Below are 25,344 nucleotides of genomic sequence, written 5' to 3' on the forward strand. Positions count from 1 at the left end.
CTTCCTCCCCGCTGGGGGGAAGCTTGGTTGTGGCTCAGCTCTATGGTTCTCGGGCCGTTCTCGATGGTGCGGGCGGCCGGATAGAGCGGACGCCGCGGGGCTTTGTGGGACGAGAATGGCAGCTTGCGAGACGTTCCGTTTCCCTAGCTTCTGAGGCGACGGATGTGGGGTGAATAGCGGAGTGGTGGGGCCGCGAAGACCCCTTGGGTGGCGTGGTGAGTGGCCGCTTCTTCTTCTCCCCAGGGTAGGCTCCGCACGGGGCTGCGGACCAGGTGTCGCGGATGCCGGCCCTGCCTTGGCCCGGGAAGTTAGGGACGCGTCCCTTCCTCCCGGGGCCCGCAGACCCTCCCTTGCGTTTCCGACCCTCTTTTCGTTGCGGAGGCAGCCGGCCTGGGGAGGGGGGAGAGACGGCCGGGGCCCGAGGCCGGCGGGGTGGCTTTGGGCCAGTCGGGTCACGTTTCTGGACCTCTGGGGTCTTCATGTAAGACGAGGGGGCTGGGGCAGACGGCCCGCTAGAGCTTCCCTCGCGCTGAGCTTCCTCCCGCTCCCGCCCCAATTTACTCAATCTCTTGTTTGGACGCAGTTGTTCGCACGTTGTCTCCTCGTTAGATTGGAAGCTTCCTGAGGGCCGAGACTGGCTTTTGCCTTACTTTGAATATCCAGTGCTTATCACAGTGCCTTGCACTTAGTAGGTGCTTAATAAATGCTTGCCAACTGTTGACTGCTATAGTAAGCACGTAATTAACTGTAGTTGAAGTGTTCTTACAGCTTAGTTCTCTTGACTCAAGTATAGATTTCTCTTCTTTTCAACCCATTCATGACACCCATCCCCCTTCTCTTTATGATTGAATTTATTGTTTCATACAGACTTGGGCTTAAAAAAAAAAATTCCAGTGCCCGAAAAGGAACCTAGAGATCATCTGGGCACGTACTGTTATTTTACAGATGAGGAGACTGAGGTCTAGAAAGTTTATAAGATAGCAGGTAGCAGAGCCAGGATTTTAACCTCAAGCCCTCTGACTCCAGATCCAACACTTTCCACTACACCAAAATGATTCACCAAATTTTTTGGCCATATTGTGAATGTCAGACTATGAAAATGCTTTTTCACAGAACTCTGTATGTTAATAGGAACTGGGTCAATAATTTAGGTTTGTCCTGTGTGCCTTTTGAAGGTGTCTCAGGTAATAACCTCTAAAAGACTGTATTTTAAAGTAGATGTGGGATGAGGTGTAAGTAAGAATGTTACTACATAGAGAGAGTTAAATGGTTTTAGAGTCATTGATGATTTTGTCATTGAATGTGTAGGAAGACTACTACACCATTTTTAATTCTACTAATTTGTTTAAGTAAATTGCAACATAACACGACTTTGTTATACAGATTGGTACATACTGAGGGTCCCTCTTGTTCTAGATAATCACATATAGAATAAATGTCTGGTGAAATATGGATAATACTGTGCTAGCCCTCTTTTCTAGTACCTGCATTACAAAAGGATTTACTATTGTTAATTTTCTGGGTTTTATATTAGAAGGGTAGAGGAATTGAAAAGGTATTCTTTTTAGTTCCTGTAGGGAGTAGGTGGTATGTTTATTTTGTTCTAATAAAACTTTAACTTAGTGAGGCCTACCTGTCTTGGGTAGAGGACAGTCCTTTGGGGGGAGGGGGTCTTTGTATGTGTAGGTTAGGTCTAGGCCAAAAGTAATTCAAGAAGTTCTTGTATACTCATTACTGAAGCTATTCTAGGGAACTCTGAAGCTCATTCATTTTCTCTCAGTGCCTGATGCCTGATGATTTTCCTTTTCAGAGAGTTCCCTAAGTCTGTGATGGAAGACACCAGTGATGAGGGTGAGGCCTCAATTCATCGGCTAGAAGGCATTGACCAAGAGACACAGGTTGGTGGTCTCATTTGCAAGACCAAAAGTGCAGCTAGTGAGCAACATGTTTTCAAAGCCCCTGCACCTCGTCCCTCTTTGTTGGGATTAGATCTCTTGGCTGCATTAAAACGGAGGGAACGAGAGGAAAAGGATGATGGGGAAGACAAGAAGAAGTCCAGAGTTTCTTCATTCAAGGACTGGGAGGAAAGCAAGGATGATCAGAAGGATTCTGAGGAGGAAGGGGGTGACCAGGCCAGCCGAAGCAGCAGGAAAGACAGGTAAAATCACTTGGATGGTAGAACAGAAAGGTGATGAACTGGTTGGTGGTGGTATACTGCAATAGCTTTTGTGTATTCCTGAATTTTTTTCTTGAAACCTTCACGTTCTCTATGAACACCAATTCTTAAATTTTTGTAATGATCACAAAAACTTAAGCGTTCTCATCATCTCAAGGAGACTTTTAAGAATAATTACTAACTAAAGATCAGGGGGAGACTTTGGCAGTTAAGGTGAGACTAGAACTAGTTAAGAAGAGACGAGGATCTCTTCTGACATGGTCAGTGCTACCTATAAGACTCTTCTGGGAAGATAGCGAGATAAAAGGCAAAATATGTGGTTTGGAGCCACCAAGAGCTTTTAGTGACAAAAGTCTTTTAGTAGCAGTTTTCTCTCTCCTTTTGGTTCAGACATTATCGAGCTGCCCGGGTAGAGACACCATCCCATCCTGGTGGTGTGAGTGAAGAGTTCTGGGAGCGCAGCAGGCAAAGAGAACGGGAAAGACGGGAACATGGTGTCTATGCCTCCTCCAAAGAAGAAAAGGACCGGAAAAAGGAGAGAACTCGGGATCGAGACTATGATCGGAAGAGAGATAGAGGTAAAGGCTTTGGCTCCTTCCTGTGAGGGGTGGGGAGGGTCTGCCATCCCTCAAGGGTAGGCTATGGGGAAACTAGTGCTATGCCTGTATATCAGCAATTACCAACCATCTATTACGTGCCTTCTGTGTGCAAGTCACTATGTTAGCTGGGGCTCCAAATAGAAAGAGTGAAACAATGCGTACTCTCAAGGAGCTTACATTCTAATGTGTGTCCAACTTTCGGAAGATGAGCGGGACAGGAGTCGGCACAGCAGCCGATCAGACCGAGATGGAGGCTCAGAACGCGGCAGCAGGAGGAGTGAACCAGAGAGCCCAAGACACCGACCCAGAGGTAAGCTTTACGGTTAGCATGTGGCATAAGAGAGTAATCTCCATTCTCATTGCCTTGAGTATCCTGGCTCCAGATCTCTGTGGCAATAGCGTTCAGGTCCACTGTGCCTTTTAACCTGTGCCTTTTAACCTATGCCTTAGCGCAGGGTCCTTTAGATGGGATGTGAAATTGAATAATTATGTACCTTTTTTGCTTTGATGCCAGATGCAGCAACCCCTTCACGCTCTAATTGGGAAGAAGAGGAGAGTGGATATGGTAGCTCCCGGCGTTCTCAGTGGGAATCACCCTCCCCAGTACCTTCCTATCGGGATTCTGAGAGGAGTCACCGGTCTTCGTCCACTCGAGATAAAGAAAGGTAATGTTCTGGGCTAAATAGCCTAACTTCATTTGTTGTTGTTACTCATTTGTTTCAGTTGCATTTGACTCTTTGTGACTCCGTTTGGGGTTTCCATGGCAAAGATATTAGAGTGGTCTGCCATTTCTTTCTCCAGCTCATTTTTTACAGATGAGGAACTGAGGCAGAGTTTAGTGACTTGCCCAGGGTCATGCTGCTAGTAAGTATCTGAGGCCAGATTTGAGCTCAGATCTTCCTGACTCCATGTCTGCCATTCTATCCATTGTGCTCCCTAGCTGCCCAACTTCACTGGCAGTTAGATTGTCTGGAAGAGAACCATTAAAACTGGTGAGGGCCAAAGAATCTGTAGTAGAAGAAGAGATAAGTGGAAGGGGAATGTAACAACATGGGTGATATTTTTTGTTGGAAGAACTTGGTAAATGTTCTCAATATGTATTTTTCCCAGGTCTGTGAGGAGCAAGTGCCCAGATGACACACCTCTACCTACCCCATCATATAAGTACAATGAATGGGCTGATGACAGAAGACACCTGGGGTCTACCCCTCGGCTTTCCAGAGGCCGAGGTAACGTATACAGTGTGATAAGGATTAGAGATTAGAAGCTTTGATAAAACCGAGTGAGGGCCATGTTTCTAGAATAGTGATCTGGGGCAAACATGTCATACACAGCACTCCCACATGAGGCCAGAACCAGATTAAAATGTAGTTGGGAAATATTTAACAAAATAAGAAAATACAATAAAACAAATAATATTATATTTTAAAACAGTACGCAGCCTGCAGGGGTCCTTGTGTACAGATTGCTGAGCCTTGTTTCTCTTTGAGTTTGGCACCCTGCTCTGGGGTGTCCTTTCCTCAAGGCATGAGAACTCAAGGATGAGACTGGGCACCATTTGTTGCTGACAGTTCATCATCTTTCAGGGAGGCGAGAAGACGGAGAGGATGGAATCTCTTTTGACACTGAAGAGGAGAGGCAGCAATGGGAAGATGACCAGAGGGTAAAAAGCTTTTTCTTCTGGTTCCTTTTTGTTGACAAAGAGATATAGTAGTAACCTTTGGGTAACAGCAAGATGAAATAATGTGTACAAAGCACTTTGCTGAACATACATCTGTTATTAGATAGGATTCCAGGGGTGGGGAACCTTCGGCTGCCTGTGGCCTTCTAGGTCCTTGGGTGCGGCCTTTTGAGTTTTGAGTTCAAGTTTATAGAACAAGTCCTTTTATCAAGAGGATTTGTTCTGTGAACTTTGGATTCAGTCAAAGGGCTGCACTTGAGGACCTAGAGGGCCAATGTGGCCTTGAGGCCGAAGGTACCCCGCCCCTGGATCAGAAGGTCTAGCTGCTTGCCTCTGGTATGGGGACTCTTTTAAATAAATTTTTATTGCCATCTTTTGTTTTTATGTCACTTGCATTTCTCAGGATATGTCTCCACTCTCACCTTCCCGGAAAGCAAATCTTTGTATCAATGAGGGAGGGAAAACAGCTCAGCAAAAGTAACCCACAAGTTGGAAGAAAAATCTGACTCTGTACAGTTTTCAATACCCCTAGTCCCCCACCTTTGAAAAGAAGTCAGGGAGGTGCCTTAACATACATACCTTCTTTGGGGCCAGGCTTGGCTATAATTTTATAGCATTCGGTTTTTTCTGATCTTGTTTTTTCCATGTACGTGGTTGAAGTCGTGATGGATATCGTTTTTTTGGTTCTGTTTTTTTGCTTTGCATCAATTTAGTGTTTGTTTTTCTGTATTAATCACATAATCACATTAATCACAGTAATATTTCATTATATGTATTTAGTACTGTTGATGTTTAGTCATTCCCTAATCCTTGGGTATTTCCTTTATTTCCTGTTCTTTGCTGTTATAAATAGGCTGCTGTCTATGGGCCTTTTTGGTCATTGTCATTTTTGGACCTATTCCTAGCAGTGAAGTCTCTGGGTCAGTGGTTGTGAACATTTTAGTAACTTTCTTAGAGTAATTCCCCATTTTTTTCCAAAATGGTTGGACTGGTCACAGTTCCACTGTATAGTTCAGTGATAATCCTATCTTTCCACAGTGAAGGGGCTTGTTTTTGACAAGGGCATTACTGAAATTACGGGCCAGTGGAAATGCCTAGTGTCATTTAGGCAGAGGTTGTGGAATACCCTGCACAGAGAATAGGCTCCTTCACTGGCAGAGAGAGCTGCCTCTTTTTGTTGTCTCTTGGCGCCACCATGTGGTATGTCTGTAAACTGCTATTATCCTTCATACTAAACATAATATTCCTTCCCTGTTTTTTTTACCTGACTAATTATAGTAGGACAAGAGGTTGGTTCGGCACCCTCACTCAGAGGGTTGCAATGCACCAGTTAAGCATTGTTAATATGTCATTAGATAGCTCTACCTATCTCCCTGGTTCTGTGGCATAATAGCTTTCCTATTCAGAGGTACTATCTATTGTAATACCTGTTTGTTCTTTTTACACTGTAGCAAGCTGATCGAGACTGGTACATGATGGATGAGGGATATGATGAGTTTCATAACCCACTGGCTTACTCCTCGGAAGACTATGTGAAGAAACGAGAACAGCACCTGCACAAACAGAAACAGAAACGCATTTCAGCCCAGCGGAGACAAATCAATGAGGTAGGGATGGAGGAATCCAAACTAAAGTCCACTGGTCAACCTCAGACCTCATGGTGGCAGTGTACACATCTAGTTAGTAACTGGCCTATTTCTACCGTGAGCAAATTATTTTTTCCCATTGTTCAAATGAGGTTGATGGTGGTACTTAAAGAATGTAGCAATGTGAGGTTTTCAGAAACAAAATTTGCCACTTACTTGGCAAGTTAGCCATTTACTTGGTGGGAGTTTCTACTGGGAAATTGACACACGATCCTGTTCTCTGATTCACCCTATTTAATCTCTGAGCTAAGCTTATTTGTAACATGAGGGAATTGGATGAGATGACTTCTGATATCTCTTCCAGCTTTAAATCATTAATGCGTATATGTTTGTAGGGAAGCTATTGTGACTTGAATGGGTCTAAAGGTTTTGAGTGGTTTTCTGAAGCTTCACAAAGTATTCTAATCACTTGGGGTCAATGATGTAATTCTACAAGGAACTGCAAGTCAGATTCTGAAGAGTCTGCTTCTTGTTTTTGCCCCTTAGGTTTCATTTTGCAAGTGTGTTTATTGAACTTTCAATGAATAGGTATAAGATGGGGGAGGTCATTATGGGAGTATTGTCAGAGAGCAGTTGTTCTGATAAAGATCTGGGAGTTTTGGTGGACTTTAAGTTCAGTATCAGTAAGTAGTGTACCTCAGCAGCCTCAAAAACGAATGAAATCTTGAGCTTCATTAAGAGAGGCGCAGCTTTGAGGATAATTCCTTTGTACTCTACTCTCATCTGGTATCATCTGGAGGACTGTTCACTTCTGTGCCACAGTTTAACAGAATTGATAAGCTAGAAAGTGTCTGATGGAGGGCAGCCAGGATTGTGAGGAGTCTTCAGTCCATGGCATAGGAGGTTATCTCAAGTTGCTGGGCATGTTTAGTCTGGAGAAGAAAGGACTCGGGAGACAGGAGAGCCATCTTTAAGTATTTGAAGAGCTATCCTGTGGGGGAGGTATGAGACTTGGTTATGTTGGATCGCAGATGGTGGAAGCGGGAGCAGTGGATGGAAGTTGCAAAGAGGCTAATTTAGGCTTGAGAATAAGAAAAGCTTCTTAATAGAGCTGGAGAATGGGCTGCCTCAAGCCAGGGCGAGTGCTTTCTCCTCACGTCTGTAAGTCAAGGCTTGATGACCACTTGTCAAGTGTGTTATGGTGGGGATACCATGGGTTTTTCCCTTCTAGCCCTTCCTTTCTGTAATTCTTTAATTCTGTTGAAGTAGGATTCTGTTCTGAGTCAACAAGAGAGCCTTCATCTTGCCATCTCTTTATCGATGTATTGTGGCTGTCTTTGGAACCCCACAGGATAATGAGCGCTGGGAGACTAACCGCATGCTGACCAGTGGTGTGGTCCATCGGCTCGAAGTGGACGAAGATTTCGAGGAAGATAATGCGGCCAAGGTGCATCTGCTGGTGCATAATCTGGTGCCACCATTTCTGGATGGGCGCATTGTTTTTACCAAACAGGTAAGGACTTCTCTGGATGGAGAGAGGAAATATAAACAGGGGGGCCAAAGACCATGTAACTCCTATGGCAGCTGTTACAGTGCCTTGTACAAAAGTTAGCATCAGTTTCTGTAGATGAGTGAATTTAGGAAAAAATCCAACTTTTTAATAGATAGGAGCATTTTGAAATGGCTGTCTTTTATTGTTTGAAAGATTTCATGACTGAAGGGAAATTTCTCTTTTTCATAATTTCCTGTAGCCAGAGCCTGTGATTCCAGTCAAGGATGCTACTTCTGACTTGGCCATTATTGCTCGGAAAGGCAGCCAGACAGTGCGCAAGCACAGGGAACAGAAGGAGCGCAAAAAGGTTGGTTTCGTGGGATTGAGGGAATGCACCGTGAACATTAGGTGGGATTGTTCTGGAGGGTGCTTGGTCTTCACTGGACCTCACAAGAAGAGTTCTTTTTGAGACTTGACACAAGGCTTGTATGGGGAGAGTAAACCGCCTTCCTCTCCTGAACTTCTTCAGTTTCACCAGGTGTACACCGGAGTCCACAGGGGCTCACACACCTTAATTCTTTGTAGTCAGGCCCTAGGATTCATTGATCCCAATTGCCTTGGGGGAGTCTTCTACTTGTCAAATGGACAGATTGTTTGTGGACACAATAGTGGTACTGGATGGGATTGACCTACTTTTCTTGGATGTTTTAGGCCCAGCACAAGCATTGGGAACTGGCTGGTACCAAATTGGGAGACATTATGGGCCTCAAGAAAGAGGAAGAGCCAGATAAGCCCTTGACAGAAGATGGCAAAGTAGATTACAGGTAGGAAGAGGTCCTTGTGGTACTTCAGCGTTCTTGATGTTAGAATGGTCCTTCCTTGAATTTGTCTTTTTTCCATTCTCAGGAGGTCAGGGCCTTTCAAAGAGAACATTCATTTGTATTGTATTTAAAACTCAGGGACCGTTGGTTCAGAAAGTGGGATATCACTTTGAACTTAAGGCAAAAGGACTTTTAAGACTTTTGCTCTCCTCCCTCTTCCCCGTCTCCACGTCAGCTCCTAGAAGCTTAATTTTCAAGATCGTTAATATTACTTAGGATGAAGTCCATAGGATCTTATCTAGTTCTTTTGAACTGAGGTGATCAGCTTTTGACATTTTCTACTCCTTTTTCTCTGTTTGATGTACTTAGTCACACATTCTTTTAATAAGCTTGGAGTAACTGGATGATTTTACAGAAGAGTAGCTTTTGTTAGATCTGAGGATCTGGTATGTGCAGTCCCCCGAAAAAGCGGCGGAACGATTTTGAAGCTTATGAAAGCCGACGAAGAGCTAGACCAAGTCGTCATCTGTGCGAAGGACACCGTTCACTCCATTTCTTGCTCCTTCATTGGAATGTAGAGATGCGTGGGCTTTCCAGAGAGATGTCCTAGATAAATAAGAACGATTGTCGTGTTGGTCTGGAGATGAAGCCTTGCTTCAGAGAGAACCAAGTAGGAGGGTTCTCTCACCCTGATTCTTTGTACTGCTCTAGTGTTAGCGGTCCCATTCCTTAGAGGGTTAAACTGAGGTAGCTTGAGGTTATTCAAAGATTAGTAGTTGGCTGCTTTAGTTTTGATCAGATTATTTTTCATGCATGGGCAAATTCAATGAATTTGTCCACTTAGTGCACATGACTTTCTCTGTTCCTCATTTGGCTTTATTTGATTTTGTGGATCATAGATTCTCAGAGCCGTTCCAGGATAATACCCTTTTTTTTCAGGCCTGAGAGGTTGCTTTTTGCTGTAGTATTTTATGTAACTTTTATGGATTACTTTTTTTTTCCCGTCAATAAGCATTTATTTTCTCTCTCCCGTCTCTCTTCCCAATAAAAAAAAAAAAAGAATGAAAACAATACCTTTGTAACAAATATACATAGTCAAGCAGAACGAATCCCCATAAGGCCCATGTCCAAAAATATATCTCATTCTGAGTCTCGAATCCATCAGCTCTCTTGTCAGGAGGTGAAAACATAGTTCATTGTGATGGGACCTCTAATTGCCACACCGATGAGAGTTTTTAAGTCTGTAAAGATGTTTGTCTTTACAGTGTTATTGTTATTGGTTCTGCTTCCTTTACTCTCAGTACTTTGTCTTCCGAGGCTTCTCTGAAACGGTAGCCTTCATGATTCCTTAGTGCACAATAGTATTCTGTCACGTGCGTATACCATAATTTGTTCAGCCATTCCCCAGTTGATGGGCACCCCCTTAGCGTCCAGTTCTTTTCAACTACAAAAAGAGCTTCTATAAATGTTTGTGTGTGTGGGTCCTTCTCCTCTTCCTTTGATCACAGTATTTCTCCAGGGTTTATTCCTCTTCATACAGTGACCTGGTCGTGGGTGGAGAGACATAAAGTAGGCAAGAAATTAGCAGGGGACTAGGCAAGGGCCTCAGGCTGCTGTTGTGTGTTTTCAGGACAGAGCAGAAATTTGCTAATCATATGAAGAAAAAGAGTGAAGCCAGCAGTGAGTTTGCAAAAAAGAAGTCAATTCTGGAACAGAGACAGTACCTACCCATCTTTGCAGTGCAGCAGGAGCTGCTCACCATTGTCAGGTACCTCCGGCCGGTGTGGGGGTGGGGTGCCTCGTCTACTCGCCTTGTTTGCCTTCCTTGTTTGCTTCTCTTGGTTTGTCCCTTATTGCTGAAGGTGAAGAAGGGACAGGATTCCTTCCTGACCTCCCACTGGCACTTTAGTGTCTTCCTTGGCCTGAACCTTTTATTTGTTGGTTTCCATTGATATCACAGCATAAGATCCTGATAGTCCGTTGAACACTTATATTTTTCTCCCCAGTTCCCCACTCATCTGGAGCAGATCCCTCATTTTCATTATCACACATCCAGAAAGCAGAAACTGGTGGGTTTTATGCTATCTTTTTCAGGCAAGAGTATATTCTGCTTTTTCTGGATAGGTCTCTTACTAGTATAGTAGATAGAGAATGAGCTCAGGAGTCAGAGGAACCTGGGTTCAAGTCCTGCCACCCACGCATCCTGGCTCTGTGACCCTGGGCAAGTCACTGAACCTCTTAGTGATCTGGGCATCTCTTGAAGACCAGAAGTTGTAGAGAAATTGTTGCCCTGCATTGGTAGAAGGAGTTTCCTCACCTGGGAATTCCATGTACCAGTGAAATCACAGGTCTTGATCTTGTCTCTGCCCTCTTCTCACTGAAAGTCTCAATGCTTTTTCTTTGCTTCAGTACAGAGGCGTTTTTTTTCCTTTTAAATAAATGGATTATTTCTGTTTGTACTAGGCTTCCTCCAAGCAACGGAGGGGATTAGTTCCAAGTCTTAGTGACTTGGGTTGGAGATGGTGCCTTTGGGTATTTCTTTCTGGAACCTTGGTTTTTTCCTTCCAGTTAAGTTCATTAATATTTCTACATCTTCTGTCCCTCTAGAGACAACAGCATTGTGATAGTGGTGGGGGAGACAGGAAGTGGAAAGACCACTCAGCTGACTCAGTACTTACATGAAGATGGTTATACAGACTATGGCATGATTGGCTGTACCCAGCCCCGACGGGTGGCTGCCATGTCGGTAGCCAAGAGAGTCAGCGAAGAGATGGGTGGAAGCCTTGGAGAAGAGGTAAGCAGATAAGAAAGAAGAGTTGGAGGATTTGGGGGTAACTGGGTTTTTAGCTTGGTGATTTCAGTATTTGGTAGTACCTGTCTAGTCCTGCCTAAAGGTATCCAGAAGGCAAAGTTAGAGTAGTGTGTTGTCTCTCTCCTCAGTGAGGGGTATCCGAATGAAGAGTGTGCCTAGAAGATGAATCGTGAGCCGACCATAGCCCTTTCTCTGCTTTCATAGGTGGGTTATGCTATCCGCTTTGAGGACTGTACTTCAGAAAACACTGTGATAAAATACATGACAGATGGGATCCTGCTTAGAGAGTCCCTGCGAGAAGCCGACCTGGATCATTATAGTGCCATCATCATGGACGAAGCCCACGAGCGTTCGCTGAACACAGATGTGCTGTTTGGGTTGCTTCGAGAGGTGAGGCTGTCTGCGGGGGTCCCAGAGTTTCCTCCTTATCAAGACTTCTGAGTCTTTGTCCAAGTTTATTCTAGGTAACAGCAATGGAGGGTTGCTCTGATAATCTGGAAGGGATTTGGGGTGCATTTTGGAAAAGATGGAGTGATTTTTTTATGGCCTGGCTAGGGTGCTTGATGAAGATGCCCTGGCTTTGTGCCCTTAGCTTTTGTAGGTTCATATGTTGCCTCTGACTTCTGGTTCCTCCTCAGCCCCAGTGTTTCATGTTTCTGGTGTCAGTCTTGAGACCAGTGGGTAATCGTTGAGATCTGATTTGGCCCCGGCTGGGTCTGCTGCCTCACGTATGGGGATCCTGTTGCTATTACAGGAAGGAGAGGGTCCGGTGTCTCAGAGGAGACACAACCTTTTTGGTGAGACCTCCTGACAAATATCTCTTGTTTAGGTAGTAGCGCGACGCTCAGATCTGAAGCTTATTGTCACTTCAGCCACTATGGATGCGGAGAAATTTGCTGCTTTCTTTGGGAACGTTCCCATCTTTCACATTCCTGGCCGAACCTTCCCTGTCGACATCCTCTTCAGCAAGGTACTGGGGTCCGAGTTGCTTCTGTAAGCCTGAATGCTGAAGAAGAGAAGACCGGGGGTTAATGGCGTAGGTGTTGAGAAGATTTACCCAATGCTGGGGGAGTCTCTGGGTCTGCTGGTGACTGGGGAATCTTTGTGAGCGGCCCTGAGGCTGAGGTTGTTCTCTGGACACAGGCTGATTCGTGTCAGTCAGTAGACCTTTATTACGCTCGTCCATGTGTCAGGCACTGTGTTAAGTAATGGGGCTACAAGAAGAGGCAGGAGACAGTTCCTGCCCTTGAGGAGCTTACAGTCTAACGAGAGAGACAGCAAGCAAACAACTACGTACAGACAAACTATGTAGAGGATGAATAGGAAATAATTAAAAGGAGGCACTGGAATTAGTAGAGGTCGGGAGAAGCTGCCTGTAGAAGATGAGGTTTCAGTTGGGACTTAAAGGAAGCCAGGAAGGCGGGTGGCAGAGATGGGGTGGACAGGACATCACACGCTACCTGGCTCAGCTCGTAACTAGCAGCTGGGGGGGGTGGTGCAGAAAGGGCCCTGAGAAAGGCCTCCAGTGGAGCGTGGGATCCACGCTGAGGCTTGAAGGAAGCCAGGGAAGCTAAGGTGGGCAGAGGTGAGGGGGGCAGGGCACTCCAGGCAAGGCTCAGCGTGGACAATGGCGTGTTCTGTGCGGAGAATAGCAGAGTGGTGCAGGGAGGCTGGGTTGTGGAGGAGTCTGAGAAGACTGGAAATGCTTTGTGTTTCAGACTCCTCAGGAGGATTATGTGGAGGCTGCCGTGAAGCAGTCCTTGCAGGTGCACCTCTCGGGGGCTCCAGGGGACATCCTCATCTTCATGCCTGGCCAGGAGGACATTGAGGTGAGGGCTCCTGCTCTGGACTGGCACCTGCAGCGCACCCCAAGTTCGTGGTGCTCAGCCTGTCTTACAGCCCAGGCCCTCTGTGTCCTCAGGTGACCTCAGACCAGATCGTGGAACATCTGGAGGAACTGGAGAATGCTCCTGCCCTGGCTGTGCTTCCCATCTATTCCCAGCTGCCCTCTGACCTCCAGGCCAAGATCTTCCAGAAGGTATCTTGGCCAGAATCTCTTTGGGGCCTGGCGCCATAGCGAGGGGAGTTAAATAAAGGCCTTAGTGTTGTTTCTCTTGATGTTTCCTGGGGGACTGTATTGTTGCTTGTTGTGGATAGGGAAGAAACTTTCCCCTTGTGGTTTTTCTTTCCATCTGAGGGACCAATCAGTTTCCTTCCCTCCTGTGTCATAGGCTCCAGATGGCGTCAGGAAATGTATTGTTGCCACCAATATTGCTGAGACTTCACTGACTGTTGATGGCATCATGTTTGTTATTGATTCTGGCTACTGCAAACTAAAGGTGAGAGGTGAGCCCTCTGTGATTTCCCAGATGCCTTGATGTTGGGGCTGTAGAGTTTCCTGGCCTGGGAGAATATTCAGAGTTTATGCCTCATACTCTGGGACATATAACAGAACCTCCTTTGCCCCAGGCTGTTTATACTGATTTTACTCTCTTTCTTTGTCAGGCAGAAGGTGAACATTTATGACTCTGGGCATTCAGTTATGGGATTTTGGGCATGATGCTTACCTTAGAGTTTTTGTGCCCCGCCCCCATCACTAAGGCTTTTTCTGCTTGTGTGATGTCTTGCCCTCATTGGGTACTGCCTCTCTTTTCTCTTCTTGTTATATCTTTAACAAGTTTTTTTTCTGCCTCATTTCTTAGGTCTTCAACCCCAGGATTGGGATGGATGCTCTGCAGATCTACCCCATTAGCCAGGCCAATGCTAACCAGCGATCTGGGAGAGCTGGGAGGACGGGCCCAGGTCAGTGCTTCAGGTAGGAGCATGGTTGCCAGTGTGCTGAGTCATGCTGCTGGGACAGCTGGGGATTTCGGATTTGATTTTCTTTTTCACTCTGGCCTGATGTGATAGAAATTGTGCTGGGGTTAGAAGGGATTCCTGGGTTAGAACTTATCCTCCGGGCTGAGAGACTGAAGGTACAGACGGCTCTGCCAGCTGTGAAATTGTGGGAGAGGCCATCCACTCAGATAGATGTGCAGCAGCAGCCGCACTGTACTGGGTACTTAACAGGCGGACGGGACGTCTGGGTTACGGTTGGTACCTGATTGCATTATTACAGAACTACTCGTTCAAAACTTAATCCTGTACATCTGGCTCTTTCATTAGAGTTTTCATCATAAATTTCAGTGAACTTAAAAAATAAAATAAAATGAGCAAAGCCCCTTCCCAGGATTTTTTTCTCTCTCAGGGGTTTTGTTTCTCTTTGATGGTTTACCTTTGTGTTTGGTTGATCATCTCTATTGTTTTAGCTGCTTGTGAGCTGGGTTCTTCTTTAGGCTTTTTCTCTCTTGTAATCTTTGTTACCCAAAATGGTTTACTTTGTATTCCTTGTTACTCAGAAAGATTTGTAAATCTTCACTGTTTGGCTTCTCCCCCTTTCTGCTTCTGCCCAGACCTCTTTTTTTTTTTTGAGTTTTAAATTTTTCTCCCCATCCCTCACCATTTCCCTCCCCAAGACAGCGTGCAATCTGATACAGGCTATACATATGCATTCCTATTAAACAATTTTCACATTAGTGATGTTGTAAGAATTAGAACCAATAGGAGGAACCACCAGAAAGAGATAACAGAACACAACAGAAGAAAAAAAAATAGCAAATAGTATATGCGTTTATCTGCATTCAAACTCCATAGTTCTTTCTCTGGATGTGGATAGCATTTTCTTTATTTTTTTCTTTTTTTTCTTTTTTTTTAGTCAATTGGGGTTAAGTGACTTGCCCAGGGTCACACAGCTAGTAAATGTGTCAAGTGTTTGGTCTGAGGCCGGATTTGAACTCAGGTCCTCCTGACTTCAGGGCCGGTCCTCTATCCACTGCTCCACCTAGCTGCCCCTAGCATTTTCCATCTATACCTAAGTTGTCTTAGATCCTTGCGTTGCTGAGAAGAGCTAAGTCTATCAACGTTAGTCATCGCACAGCATGGCTGTTACTGTGTATGACGTTCTCCTGGTTTGGCTCACTTCACTCAGCGTCAGACCGTACAAGTCTTTTCAGGTTTTTCTGAGTCAGCCTGTTCATCATTTCTTATAGCACAGTAGTATTCCGTTACATTCATAGACCACAACTTGTTCAGCCATTCCCCAATTGATGCTGCCCAGACCTCTTAGTCTGGACTAGGGCTGGGCCTGTGGGGTGGAGTGGGGGGGGGGAGGTTGACTAGGACTGTCAGACTCTAGCTGAGTTTCCAGTTCCCTTTCCCTCGTGTCCAGCATTTGTTTTTCTCTCTCTTGCTCTGGAGCTTTATATGTATCTTCTGCCCTTCTGGCTTTTCCCCTGTGCCAATACTCTCCTTTCATGTGGCTTGGTAACATTAGCATCTACCACCTTTTGTGGGGTTAGGAGGTATTTGGGCAGTAATTGGCATGGAGGATCCTTATCATTAGACCCTGAGTCACAAGGCTGCTAGCTTGTTTATGCTTGCTGTAGTGGATATTTCCAGTTGGCTGTGGGCAGGGATGGTAAATAGGAGCTCTAAATATTTGAGTTCTCTGATGTTAATCATAAGCTTTTTTTTTTTTTTAACCTTGTGGATTTTCTGTCATCTTGTGGATTCAGTTGTTATTTCTCTATGTCTGGCATGTAATTCTTTTAAAGGTTTTGGGATGGGAGAAATTTGTACTAAGAGTTATTCTGAAGTAGTGTGAAATTATTCTGAAATTAATCTGAAATATATGGGTGAGAAGTTAAAAGAGCTTAACACAGATGGTCCCCCAATGGTGACAAAAATGTTTTTACTTTCAACCTCATTTCTTCTTAGGCTCTACACCCAGAGTGCATATAAAAATGAGCTCTTGACCACAACAGTACCTGAGATTCAGCGAACTAATTTGGCCAATGTCGTGCTGCTGCTCAAATCTTTAGGGGTTCAGGACTTACTTCAATTCCACTTTATGGACCCACCCCCAGAAGACAACATGTTGAACTCTATGTACCAGCTCTGGATCCTGGGGGCCATGGATAACACAGGTGATGTAGCAGCTGGAACCTAAAAAAGGCATTTTAGCCCCAGGCAAGGTTTTCCATTCTCTTTTTTCTTTGACCTAGCATACCTGTCACCTTGATGTCTGGGCTGTCTTTTCTTAGGTGGTCTTACATCCACTGGGCGACTGATGGTGGAGTTTCCCCTGGATCCAGCCCTCTCTAAGATGCTGATCGTCTCCTGCGACATGGGTTGTAGCTCTGAGATTCTCCTGATTGTCTCCATGCTTTCCGTCCCAGCCATATTCTATAGACCTAAGGTAGGGAAGTTGTGTCTTGCGTTTCACTCCTAGAGACTGCTGAGTTGGCAAGCGCTAGAGTAAGCGTCATTTTAGCAATCTCCTTCTCCTCTTCCTACGAAACAAAGGGAATAGCTCCAGAGGACATCGTTTGGAAATTTTGTTCTCTGTAGACACAGCAGTCACAGTATCTTGTAAATGGCTGGGGGGAACGGAGGCGCTGCTGGTGCTGAAGGGTTCGGTTGCAATCTGCCGGGACTCCCACTCGCTTACTTTTCTCCCCAGGGCCGAGAAGAGGAGAGTGATCAAATTCGAGAGAAATTCGCTGTCCCTGAGAGCGATCATTTGACCTACCTGAACGTGTACCTGCAGTGGAAGAACAATAATTACTCCACTCTGTGGTGTAATGAACACTTCATCCATGCCAAGGCCATGAGGAAGGTGAGGAGGCTGGGCCCAGGATGAGGCGAGAGGCTCTGGTCAGCAACGCCAGATCCAGGCGTTGAAGAGAAACAGATGAGACATGGCAGGCCCTGCTCTGGACCTTACATTACAGTGCAGGGCTGTAACACGTAAGCACAGGTGTGTAACGAGGGCGAGTTGGATGAGAAGAGAAAAGAGAGATCAGGCAAAAACAGTAGGAACATTTGACATGGGAGGGATCGCTTTCGGCCAGAGGGATCGGGGACCTTCATAGAATTGTCAGATGGTTACAGCTCTGTCAACGAGACAACGGTCTCAACGAACCAGGGAGGGACGGGAACTTAGGGGATTGTAGTTATTGTCTTGAAATATTTGAGAGCTTATCCTTTGGAAGAGGGGACAGACTTACAGAAGTTTTATTAACGGCTTATGTTTCTTACACCATAATCATTTTACAGTATGACTCTATAAGAATTCACTGCTTACCCCCGCCCCATGTCTTTCTAACAAAATACCAGTTAAGCCAAACCAGCTGACGTAGCAGCCACACTGGACAGTTTATGTAATATTTTTTACCTGTAGCCTGCACCCTCTTCCAAGAGGAGGGTAAATAATCTTTTTGCTAGGGCCAAGCTTGATTATTGCCTTGAATCTGAGTTAGGCTGCCTTTTAGCGTCGTCGGCATTATCCTCGCATTTGAGTCGTTGGTATAGATTGTTCTCCTGGTTCTTCTTTCTTGTTCAGACAGAGAGTAGACTTAATTCTGCTTGGCCCTGGAAGGCAGAAGCAGGACCACTGGGTGAGAGTTAGAGGGAAGCAGATTGTAGCCTAGTATAGGGGAGAACTTGCTAATAATTAGAACTCTCTAGAAATGCGATGGGCTTCCTCTGGAGGTGGTGAGTTGCATGTCACTAGAGATCTTCCAGCAGAAGCTGGGTGACTCCTTGTTGGAGGTGTTACAAATGGGTTTTATGTTTTGGGAGGGATGAGACTAAATGAACTCTGACCTCCCGTCTAACTTTGCAGTTCTGAGTACGGCACGTTTGCTTATGCTGTGTCTCTCTATAGGTTCGAGAGGTGCGGGCCCAACTGAAGGACATCATGGTGCAGCAGCGAATGAGCTTAGCTTCCTGTGGCACAGACTGGGACATTGTAAGGAAGTGCGTCTGTGCTGCCTATTTCCATCAGGCAGCCAAGCTGAAGGTAAGCTCAGAGCAGAGTAGGGGATAGCAGTAGTGTCCCCCTATGTCGTAGGATTCTTGTTTCTCTCCTTGTTTGATATAGAGACAAGGAGGAGATTTCTTCTCCCAGTTTGTCCCTTTCTCACGTGGCTCTGTAATGTGGGTGTGTTTTTCGGGGTGGGGGGGGATAACTACATCGGTATAGGGAGGTTTCCTAAGGCATCTACCTGACAAATGTCTTCCCTAGGGAATTGGGGAGTATGTGAATATCCGGACGGGGATGCCTTGCCATTTGCATCCTACCAGCTCTCTCTTCGGAATGGGGTATACTCCAGACTACATTGTGTATCATGAATTGGTCATGACTACTAAGGTGAGCCTGCTCTGTTGTGAGCCCAGCTCTCTGGGCTGAACATGAAATCTTTTTGTTGTCTTTTCTCGATACGTAATTTTAGCTGAGGGGAATTGTGGCTTCTGTTTAATGGGAAAGCTTGCTGAGTTTGCGTGACAATTGGGAATTTTGAGAGAAGGTGCTAGGAGATGCTTTGCACACATTTGTTAGTAACTGTTGTCCTAGGGAAAGCAGATCTTGACCTGATTTCTTTTTTAAGGAACATAGAATCTTCTCTGTGCCTTGCTTTTTCTTTTTTTGTCATCTTGGGCGAAGACAGTGGTTCTCAAAGAGAAAAAATTAGGCTCAGTTGTGGGGGAGTGTAGAAATATAATGATGTCTGGCATTTTTGCCCCCCTGCTTTGGGCTCCCTGGAATGCTTCCTCGAATTGATGACGCTTCCTCTGAGAGGAGATAGCTGAGCCCTAGGCTGACTAAGGGTCGCTTGGGTGCTGGCTTGAGCTGCCTCTGCCTCAGCACTCACCTCGACTTCTGTGTTCCTCCTTAGGAATACATGCAATGTGTGACTGCCGTGGATGGCGAGTGGCTAGCAGAGTTGGGCCCCATGTTTTACAGCATTAAACATGCAGGCAAGTCACGCCAGGTAAGTGTGCCTTTTCTCATCAGGAGAAAGTCTATTCGGGAACCTGTGACTATTTCCTATTGCTTAGCTGATTAGGTCCAAACTCAGCTGGGTATTCAAGGACTTCCATTATCTGTTCCTCCCCTACTGTGTCCGACCTGCCTTTCTGTTCCTCTCCATCATGGATCTTCACTCCAGCCAGGCTGCCTCCTCCCTCTCCTTCCGTATGTTTATTCCTAGCTTCATGCTTTTTTGCTTACGCTGCTCTCCTCGCCTGGAATGTCTTTTCCTTTCCTCTCTCTAGTAGCCAACTTGCTTGTCCATCCTTCAGGACCCAGATCAAGTCATTTCTCTCTGGGGACCTTTTTCTGACTATTTCAGCCTACCTTGATCTGTCCTTTCTCTGAATTCCTCCAAGCACTTAGGCTGTGTCCAAATTGAACACTTGGTAGTTTGTTTCTGTTTCTTCTGTGTATCTCATCTCCCCAGCATAAGGAGAATATCAAAGTCAATGATTGTCTTCTTTTATGTCCTCCATAGGAAGGTTATAAATAGCACCCGGTGTGATGGCGGGCGTCCAGGAAACAGGCCTTTGTTGCCTTGAATAGAACACTCGGCATTCTCTGAGTCAGGGCTGAATCTCCAGCTCTGATTTAGGGGAAATAAGTAGACAGCAGTCTCAGGGAGGGTGAGGGGAGAAGAGAGACAGAGAAGGAGAAGCATTATTAGTGGAAGGAACAGTGCCCCTGCTTCTGAGAATTGACTTGGCCTTGGCCTCTGCAGTAAAGTGGGTCACAGTGGCAAGCTGGCCAGGCTCTCTTAAGATGCATCTCACTGGATGATCTCCATTTGGATCAGTCCCTGTCTTCTTCTTTAGGAGAATCGCCGCCGGGCCAAAGAGGAAGCATCTGCAATGGAAGAGGAGATGGCTTTGGCTGAGGAGCAGTTGCGAGCTCGGCGGCAGGAGCAGGAGAAGCGTAACCCCCTGGGCAGTGTGAGGTGAGCAGGGCCTAGGCAGGGAGGCAGAAGTGGGGTTCCCACCTGGCCAGGCTCAAGGGAGAAGGCAGGCCCCTGAGTGAATGCTTTGTGGGAGCTCATGGTGGGTTATTCTCCTTTTCCTGTTCTCTTATTGGAAGTCCCTGTATAACATGGACATGGACGTGGACCCAGGTGAGGGAATAGGATGAACATCCCAAATGCTGTAGAAGGGAGTCTGGGGCAGTGGTCACGGAGAAGGTGGGAGGAGTTCTTATTAAACATGGAGGTGGGGAAGTGTTTCATTACAATAACGAGCACGACTTCCCAGCACTGGCCCTGTGTCTTTGGGACTTGGGAAGCTTTTTTTATAAAAGGCCCACAGATGTTATGTAGTCTTCGCCATGTTTGGCCAGGCACATTAAGAAGGACGTGTGTTGTCTGCCCCAGGGCGGCATGCAGTCAACCAAATTTACCAGATCCACCAGTCTGGACTTAGATGAAAAGTGCCGTCAAATCATAACAGTGAAAGGTGGTAATAAGCACATATCCATTTCCCTCAGTTTAGGAATCATAAACCACGGTTTTCCAATGTGAAGTCAGAAAATCAGCCAGCAACAAATTGGGCTTCTAGAAATGACTTGGGCCTAGTTTATAAACAGGCTTTGTCCCTGGAAAGACTGGAATGCTCCATTTCTATTTTTGTCCCTTTTGAGAAATTCCCTGGGAGTGATTGTTTTTCATTGGAGCAGTACTTTTATTTTACAAGTTAAAGAATGTCTCTGAAAGTAAGGGGATGACTAGGTCACAATGAATTCAAGTGGCAGGCATATTTGAGGTCAAATATGCAAAGTGCAAATGATATACTGATTATTCCAAATTTTATAAAAGGAATGGGGAAAGGAATTGATGAAGGGCCCGTTATGTTTCAGGCACTGTGCCGTGTACTTTATAATTATTGTCTCATTTGATTTTTACAACACCCCTGGGAAGTAGGTGCTATTGTTATTCTTGTTTTACACTTGAGGAAACTGAGGCAGGCAGCGGTGAAGTGACTGACCAAGGGTCACACATCTAGGTGTCCAAGGCTAGATTTGAACTCGGGTCTTCTGACTCTAGGTCCAATACTCTCTAGCTTTGCTTAGTTGCCTCTGCCTCTAAATTTTATTACCTTTAGTTAATATTTTTTGGTTCTAAAGGAATTTCCAGAGTAATGCACATATTCTTCTGGTCCTTGAGGAGTTTACGATTTAGGAAGTTTTTCTAACAGGTGGACAGGTTTGGCATTTGTGAGTTTGGCTTGCAAATGCTTATTTCCAAATGCTAGAAAGAACAGTCATGGTCCCTTTTGTGCTTTGGGAGAGTCTTATGGCTTCCCGCCATCCTCAGGGCAAGAGAGTGTTTTAAAGAATGTCTCCTGACTCTCATGAAGCAGCTTCTGTTACTGTTTCGTTTTCCCCATTCCTGGGTAGTTGCTTGCACTCAGCATGTCCTGTTCCTGGTAATGATTTGTACTCTTGGATTCATGGTGACCGTGATAGTGAAGGAGCTGGAGATGATGCCCTCCAAGGATCATTGGAAGGCACTGGGGATGGTTAGCCCAGAGCGGGGGAGAAGGAGTAAGGCAGGATATGTGAGCTGACTTCAAGGATGTGAAGGACTGCCACGTTTCTAGAAGATGCATTAAGCTTAGTACTGGGCAGAAGTCATAGGAGGGCAGCAACCTTAGTGAGCTGTCCCAGAGGTAGTGATCTCCCTTTGCCTTGAAGTTTTCAAGAGGAGGTGAGATGACCGTTTGCCTGCTCTCTCATAGGGAGTTCTTGTTCAAGTATAGGCTGTAGAAATCCCTGCCACCTTTGAGGTTTTGGAAAAGGGGAACAATGTTAGGGAAAGCTTTCAGAAGGGTGGCTACTTAATCTGTAATGTGAGGTCCCTCAATCAGTTTCCTTTTTTTTTTTTTTTTAAGGCAGTTGGGGTTAAGTGATTTGCCCAGGGTCACACAGCTAGTAAGTGTCAAGTGTTTGGTCTGAGGCTGGATTTGAACTCAGATCCTCCTGACTTCAGTGCCGGTGCTGTAATCACTGTGACACGTAGCTGCCCATGAGGTCCCTCAATCAGACAGGAAACTAGGAAATTGCTTAATTTCCAAGGAATCAGTGGGTTTCCCACATTCCTAATTATTTCTTTTGTTATAGAGAGGCAGAGACTTCTAACTTTAGTCTGACACATCTTCTCTTTGGCCCTCAGTTTCCTCTTCTGTAAAATGAGCAGGTTGGGCTAGATAACCTCTGTGATGCCATATAGCTGTCAATCTACATCCATATTCCTACCCAAAAAAAGTCCCATAGAGTAATGGGGAAACACATCATGGACATTTTATTCTTCAGAGTGCCCCAAAGTACAGGGTAGAAAGAATACAGTGATCTAAGGCTTCTCTGGGTTTCTTGGGCTGGAGTGAATGTCATCCGTTTGCTGGCAAACTCTGCCTTCTGTCTCCTAGGTCTGTGAAGATCTACACGCCTGGGCGGAAGGAGCAAGGGGAGCCTGCTAGCCCTCGCCGGACCCCAGCCCGCTTTGGACTCTAAGCCAGCGCTGGATCTGTGGAAGGCCTATAGTACCCAGGAGCCAGTGCTGAGCTTCCTCGCAGGCCTGTTGGTGGCTGTGAATGAAACTTGTATTGACTGGTGTTTCTTGCTGAGACCCAAGATCAGAAAGCACGGTTGTCTTTTGGTGGCTTAATGACACTTTTTCATCGACCTCTTTCCTCTGGCATGTTGGCAGGGTGACTCCTTCAGGGCTGAGGAACCCTAGGTTCCCGGCTTTCCTTTTTGTACTGCCAGAGTGACCAGGAGGGGCCAGAACCCATGTTGTCTGAGAAGGGGAGAACGTTGCGATGCTTGGTGTATAAATGTATCTTTGCTTTGTCTGTGTCTTGTTTTTTAATCTTTGTGTAAAGCAGCAAAATGGATCTGGAGGGAATTGTAACACGTTTACAACCCAGGAATTTGGAAATAATTTTATTGTTTCTAAAACTTTACTGTGTTTCTGGCTGTTCCTTTGTTTTATGCTGCCCTACAGCGTCACTTCAAAGTCAGGTCGGGTTGCTCTGCTTTTTTTCTTTTTTATTTCTCCACAAAACCCTTGGTAGTCCTGACTTCCTTTCTTTTCTCCCAGAAAGCACCTTTCCTTCTCCTGTGGAGCATGCTGGGTAGCTCCCCACACTGGAAGGACCCAGGAGCTGGATTTGAGTTGGCAAGGCTAGGGTTAGCCAGCTTTGCTTTAGGAATAGTTGGCCATGACAAAGCCTTGACGACTGTGCAGTCATTAATGGGGTGTGAGAAAGTCTTTAATGAGCAAGAAGAAATGTCCACCTGAAGACTGACTGCTGTGGCGGCTCCATTACCCCTCGTTATTGGTCATTTCTGCTTCCAGGCACTTTGACCCTGTTGGCTAAGTTCTGCTTTATTGATCTCCTGGAGAAGAGGGAAGTCCTCAGATTGATTTCCCCTGCCCCCCAGTTAAAGCATCTCTTTGACTTGCTGAGATGTTACCTTTTGTGTGCAGTCATTTCAGCTGCCCGGCTTCATCCCTCCTAGCAGATGTCTGTAAGACAGGGTTTTTGTCTGGTGTTTTGCTTAATGAGTTCCCAAACTGAGCTATAACAGTGAGGCAGGGTCTCTGGAGATTCTATTTCAGAAACCTGGAGTTCTCTTTGTTGAAGCTGTGAGCCCCATTTTGTGATTAGGCTAGCACTGAGCATCACCCAGGAACGTTCCTGGGATATTCAGAGCAAATTCTGGAGTGGAATTTGGCTGTCCAACCTGCTTTACTGAGGAAGTTTCCTAAGTTGGCCGCCTTGGTGGGATGGCTGGAAGGACTCAAACACTTTCGTTCTTTCGTAGGTGGGAATGATAATCAGGTGTTTAGACCTCTGGTTATATATTGAGTCAGCATAGTATGGACCTGAGACCACTGGACTTGTAATCATGAAGCCAGAGCTCTAGCCTGGCCTTTGCCACTCCTATAACCCTAGGTCACTTAACTTTCCTAGATTATCTCATCTGTAAAATGAGGTGGACTAAATGATCTCAAAAGTCTATTTCAACTGTGACATCCGATGACGGCTGTTTATTGGTGTGACTTACTTATGCACCCCTTTTTAGAAGTGAAAAATTACTTAAGTTGAAACCTTTGGTCTTAGAATGGAGCTCATTCAGCTGTTTCAGTCATGTCTGACTCTTGGCGATCTCATTTGGGGTTTCCTTGGCAAAGACACTAGAGTGGTTTGCCATTTCCTTCTCCAGCTCATTTTACAGATGAGGAAACTGAGGCAAACAGGGTTAAGTGACTTGCCCAGGGTCACACAGCTAGTATGTGCCTGAGGCCGGATTTGTACTCAGGAAGATGACTCTTTGTGACTCAGTGCCACCTAGCTGCCCTGAGAATGAGATGGCTTTTTATACTTTCAGGATTCTGCTGGGCAGGTAGGTCATCATTTCCCTCATGAGGCATTATGTAGTTCACCTGCAGATGGCTGTTGATGTATTTAAAATTTTCTCGAACGGGCCTGCCAAATGTTGAGTTTGTGGACATGGGGAATGCTTTTAGTTTAAAAAGATAATAAAAGCCAGCCATTGTGTTTGATGTGTAAGTGGGAAAGACTACTTTGCAAGCCTCATAGGTTCACAGGTTCTACTCATGTAAGTAGCTTGCTTCTTTTCCTATCCTTGCTGTTGACTAGAGAAGGCACAAAAGTCACTTAATTTTTGTACAAAGTAACTGATTTTTTTTTTTTTTAGGCAATTGGGGTTAAGTGACTTGCCCAGGGTCACACAGCTAGTAAGTGTCAAGTGTGTGTTTGATCTGAGGCTGGATTTGAACTCAGGGCCTCCTGACTTCAGGGCCGGTGCTCTATCCACTGCGCCACCTGGCTGCCCCAAAGTGAGTGGGATTTAAAGGCACTTTTCTTTCACAGATGGAGAAAGGGACTTCTAAGTAGTGAGTGAGGGGGGCCAAGATTCTGAGTCAGGTGCAAGATCTGAACTCATATTCTGGGGATTGAGAAGAGCAAATTCCTAGTGAAAGACCCCATCACCCCAATACTTTTCTCTTTTCTTTCTCCCTACAAACCAAACTAAAGCAAATGCCTCATTTGGGCTTAGGTTTTTGTCTGTGACCCCCATTGGCCAGTTTCATTCTCTCAATCATATCGTTTAAAAAAAATTTAAATTTTTTAGAGTTTCTTTTGACCCAAGACTTCCCAATAAACTTCTACAAGGTAGGGTTTTTTGGCTGTTAGAAAGGAGGGATATATGCTTTAACTTTAATCAATTGTAATAGTCAACACTA

At 45.5% G+C, this 25,344-nt stretch overlaps 1 protein-coding gene across 1 annotated transcript; it reads left to right on the forward strand.

Moving 5' to 3' along the window:
• Positions 1-70: 70 nt before the first annotated feature.
• Positions 71-23,032, forward strand: DHX38 (DEAH-box helicase 38). The gene is made up of 27 exons (XM_027847178.1): positions 71-215; positions 1,811-2,158; positions 2,567-2,754; positions 2,981-3,085; positions 3,290-3,440; positions 3,886-4,004; positions 4,362-4,438; positions 5,908-6,063; positions 7,394-7,555; positions 7,794-7,901; positions 8,246-8,358; positions 9,986-10,123; positions 10,963-11,149; positions 11,372-11,557; positions 11,997-12,137; positions 12,886-12,996; positions 13,089-13,205; positions 13,399-13,506; positions 13,870-13,982; positions 15,983-16,191; positions 16,309-16,463; positions 16,728-16,883; positions 17,934-18,068; positions 18,294-18,419; positions 18,946-19,041; positions 19,898-20,019; positions 22,496-23,032. The coding sequence occupies exons 2-27, from the start codon at positions 1,830-1,832 to the stop codon at positions 22,578-22,580; spliced, it is 3,693 nt and encodes a 1,230-aa protein (XP_027702979.1). The 5' UTR covers positions 71-215; positions 1,811-1,829; the 3' UTR covers positions 22,581-23,032.
• Positions 23,033-25,344: the final 2,312 nt, after the last annotated feature.

Source organism: Vombatus ursinus, unplaced genomic scaffold (genome assembly GCF_900497805.2).
Source record: "Vombatus ursinus unplaced genomic scaffold, bare-nosed wombat genome assembly UNPS02005286.1, whole genome shotgun sequence".
Classification (NCBI taxonomy): domain Eukaryota; kingdom Metazoa; phylum Chordata; class Mammalia; order Diprotodontia; family Vombatidae; genus Vombatus; species Vombatus ursinus.

What these genes read in the sequence shown, in the direction of transcription:
- DHX38 (XM_027847178.1), top strand. Translation starts at nt 1,830, where the DNA reads ATGGAAGACACCAGTGATGAGGGTGAGGCCTCAATTCATCGGCTAGAA. An exon ending in CTGGCCAGGAGGACATTGAG is followed by an intron (nt 12,997 to 13,088) that starts GTGAGGGCTCCT and finishes CTGTGTCCTCAG; the next exon opens with GTGACCTCAGACCAGATCGT. An exon ending in GGGGGCCATGGATAACACAG is followed by an intron (nt 16,192 to 16,308) that starts GTGATGTAGCAG and finishes GTCTTTTCTTAG; the next exon opens with GTGGTCTTACATCCACTGGG.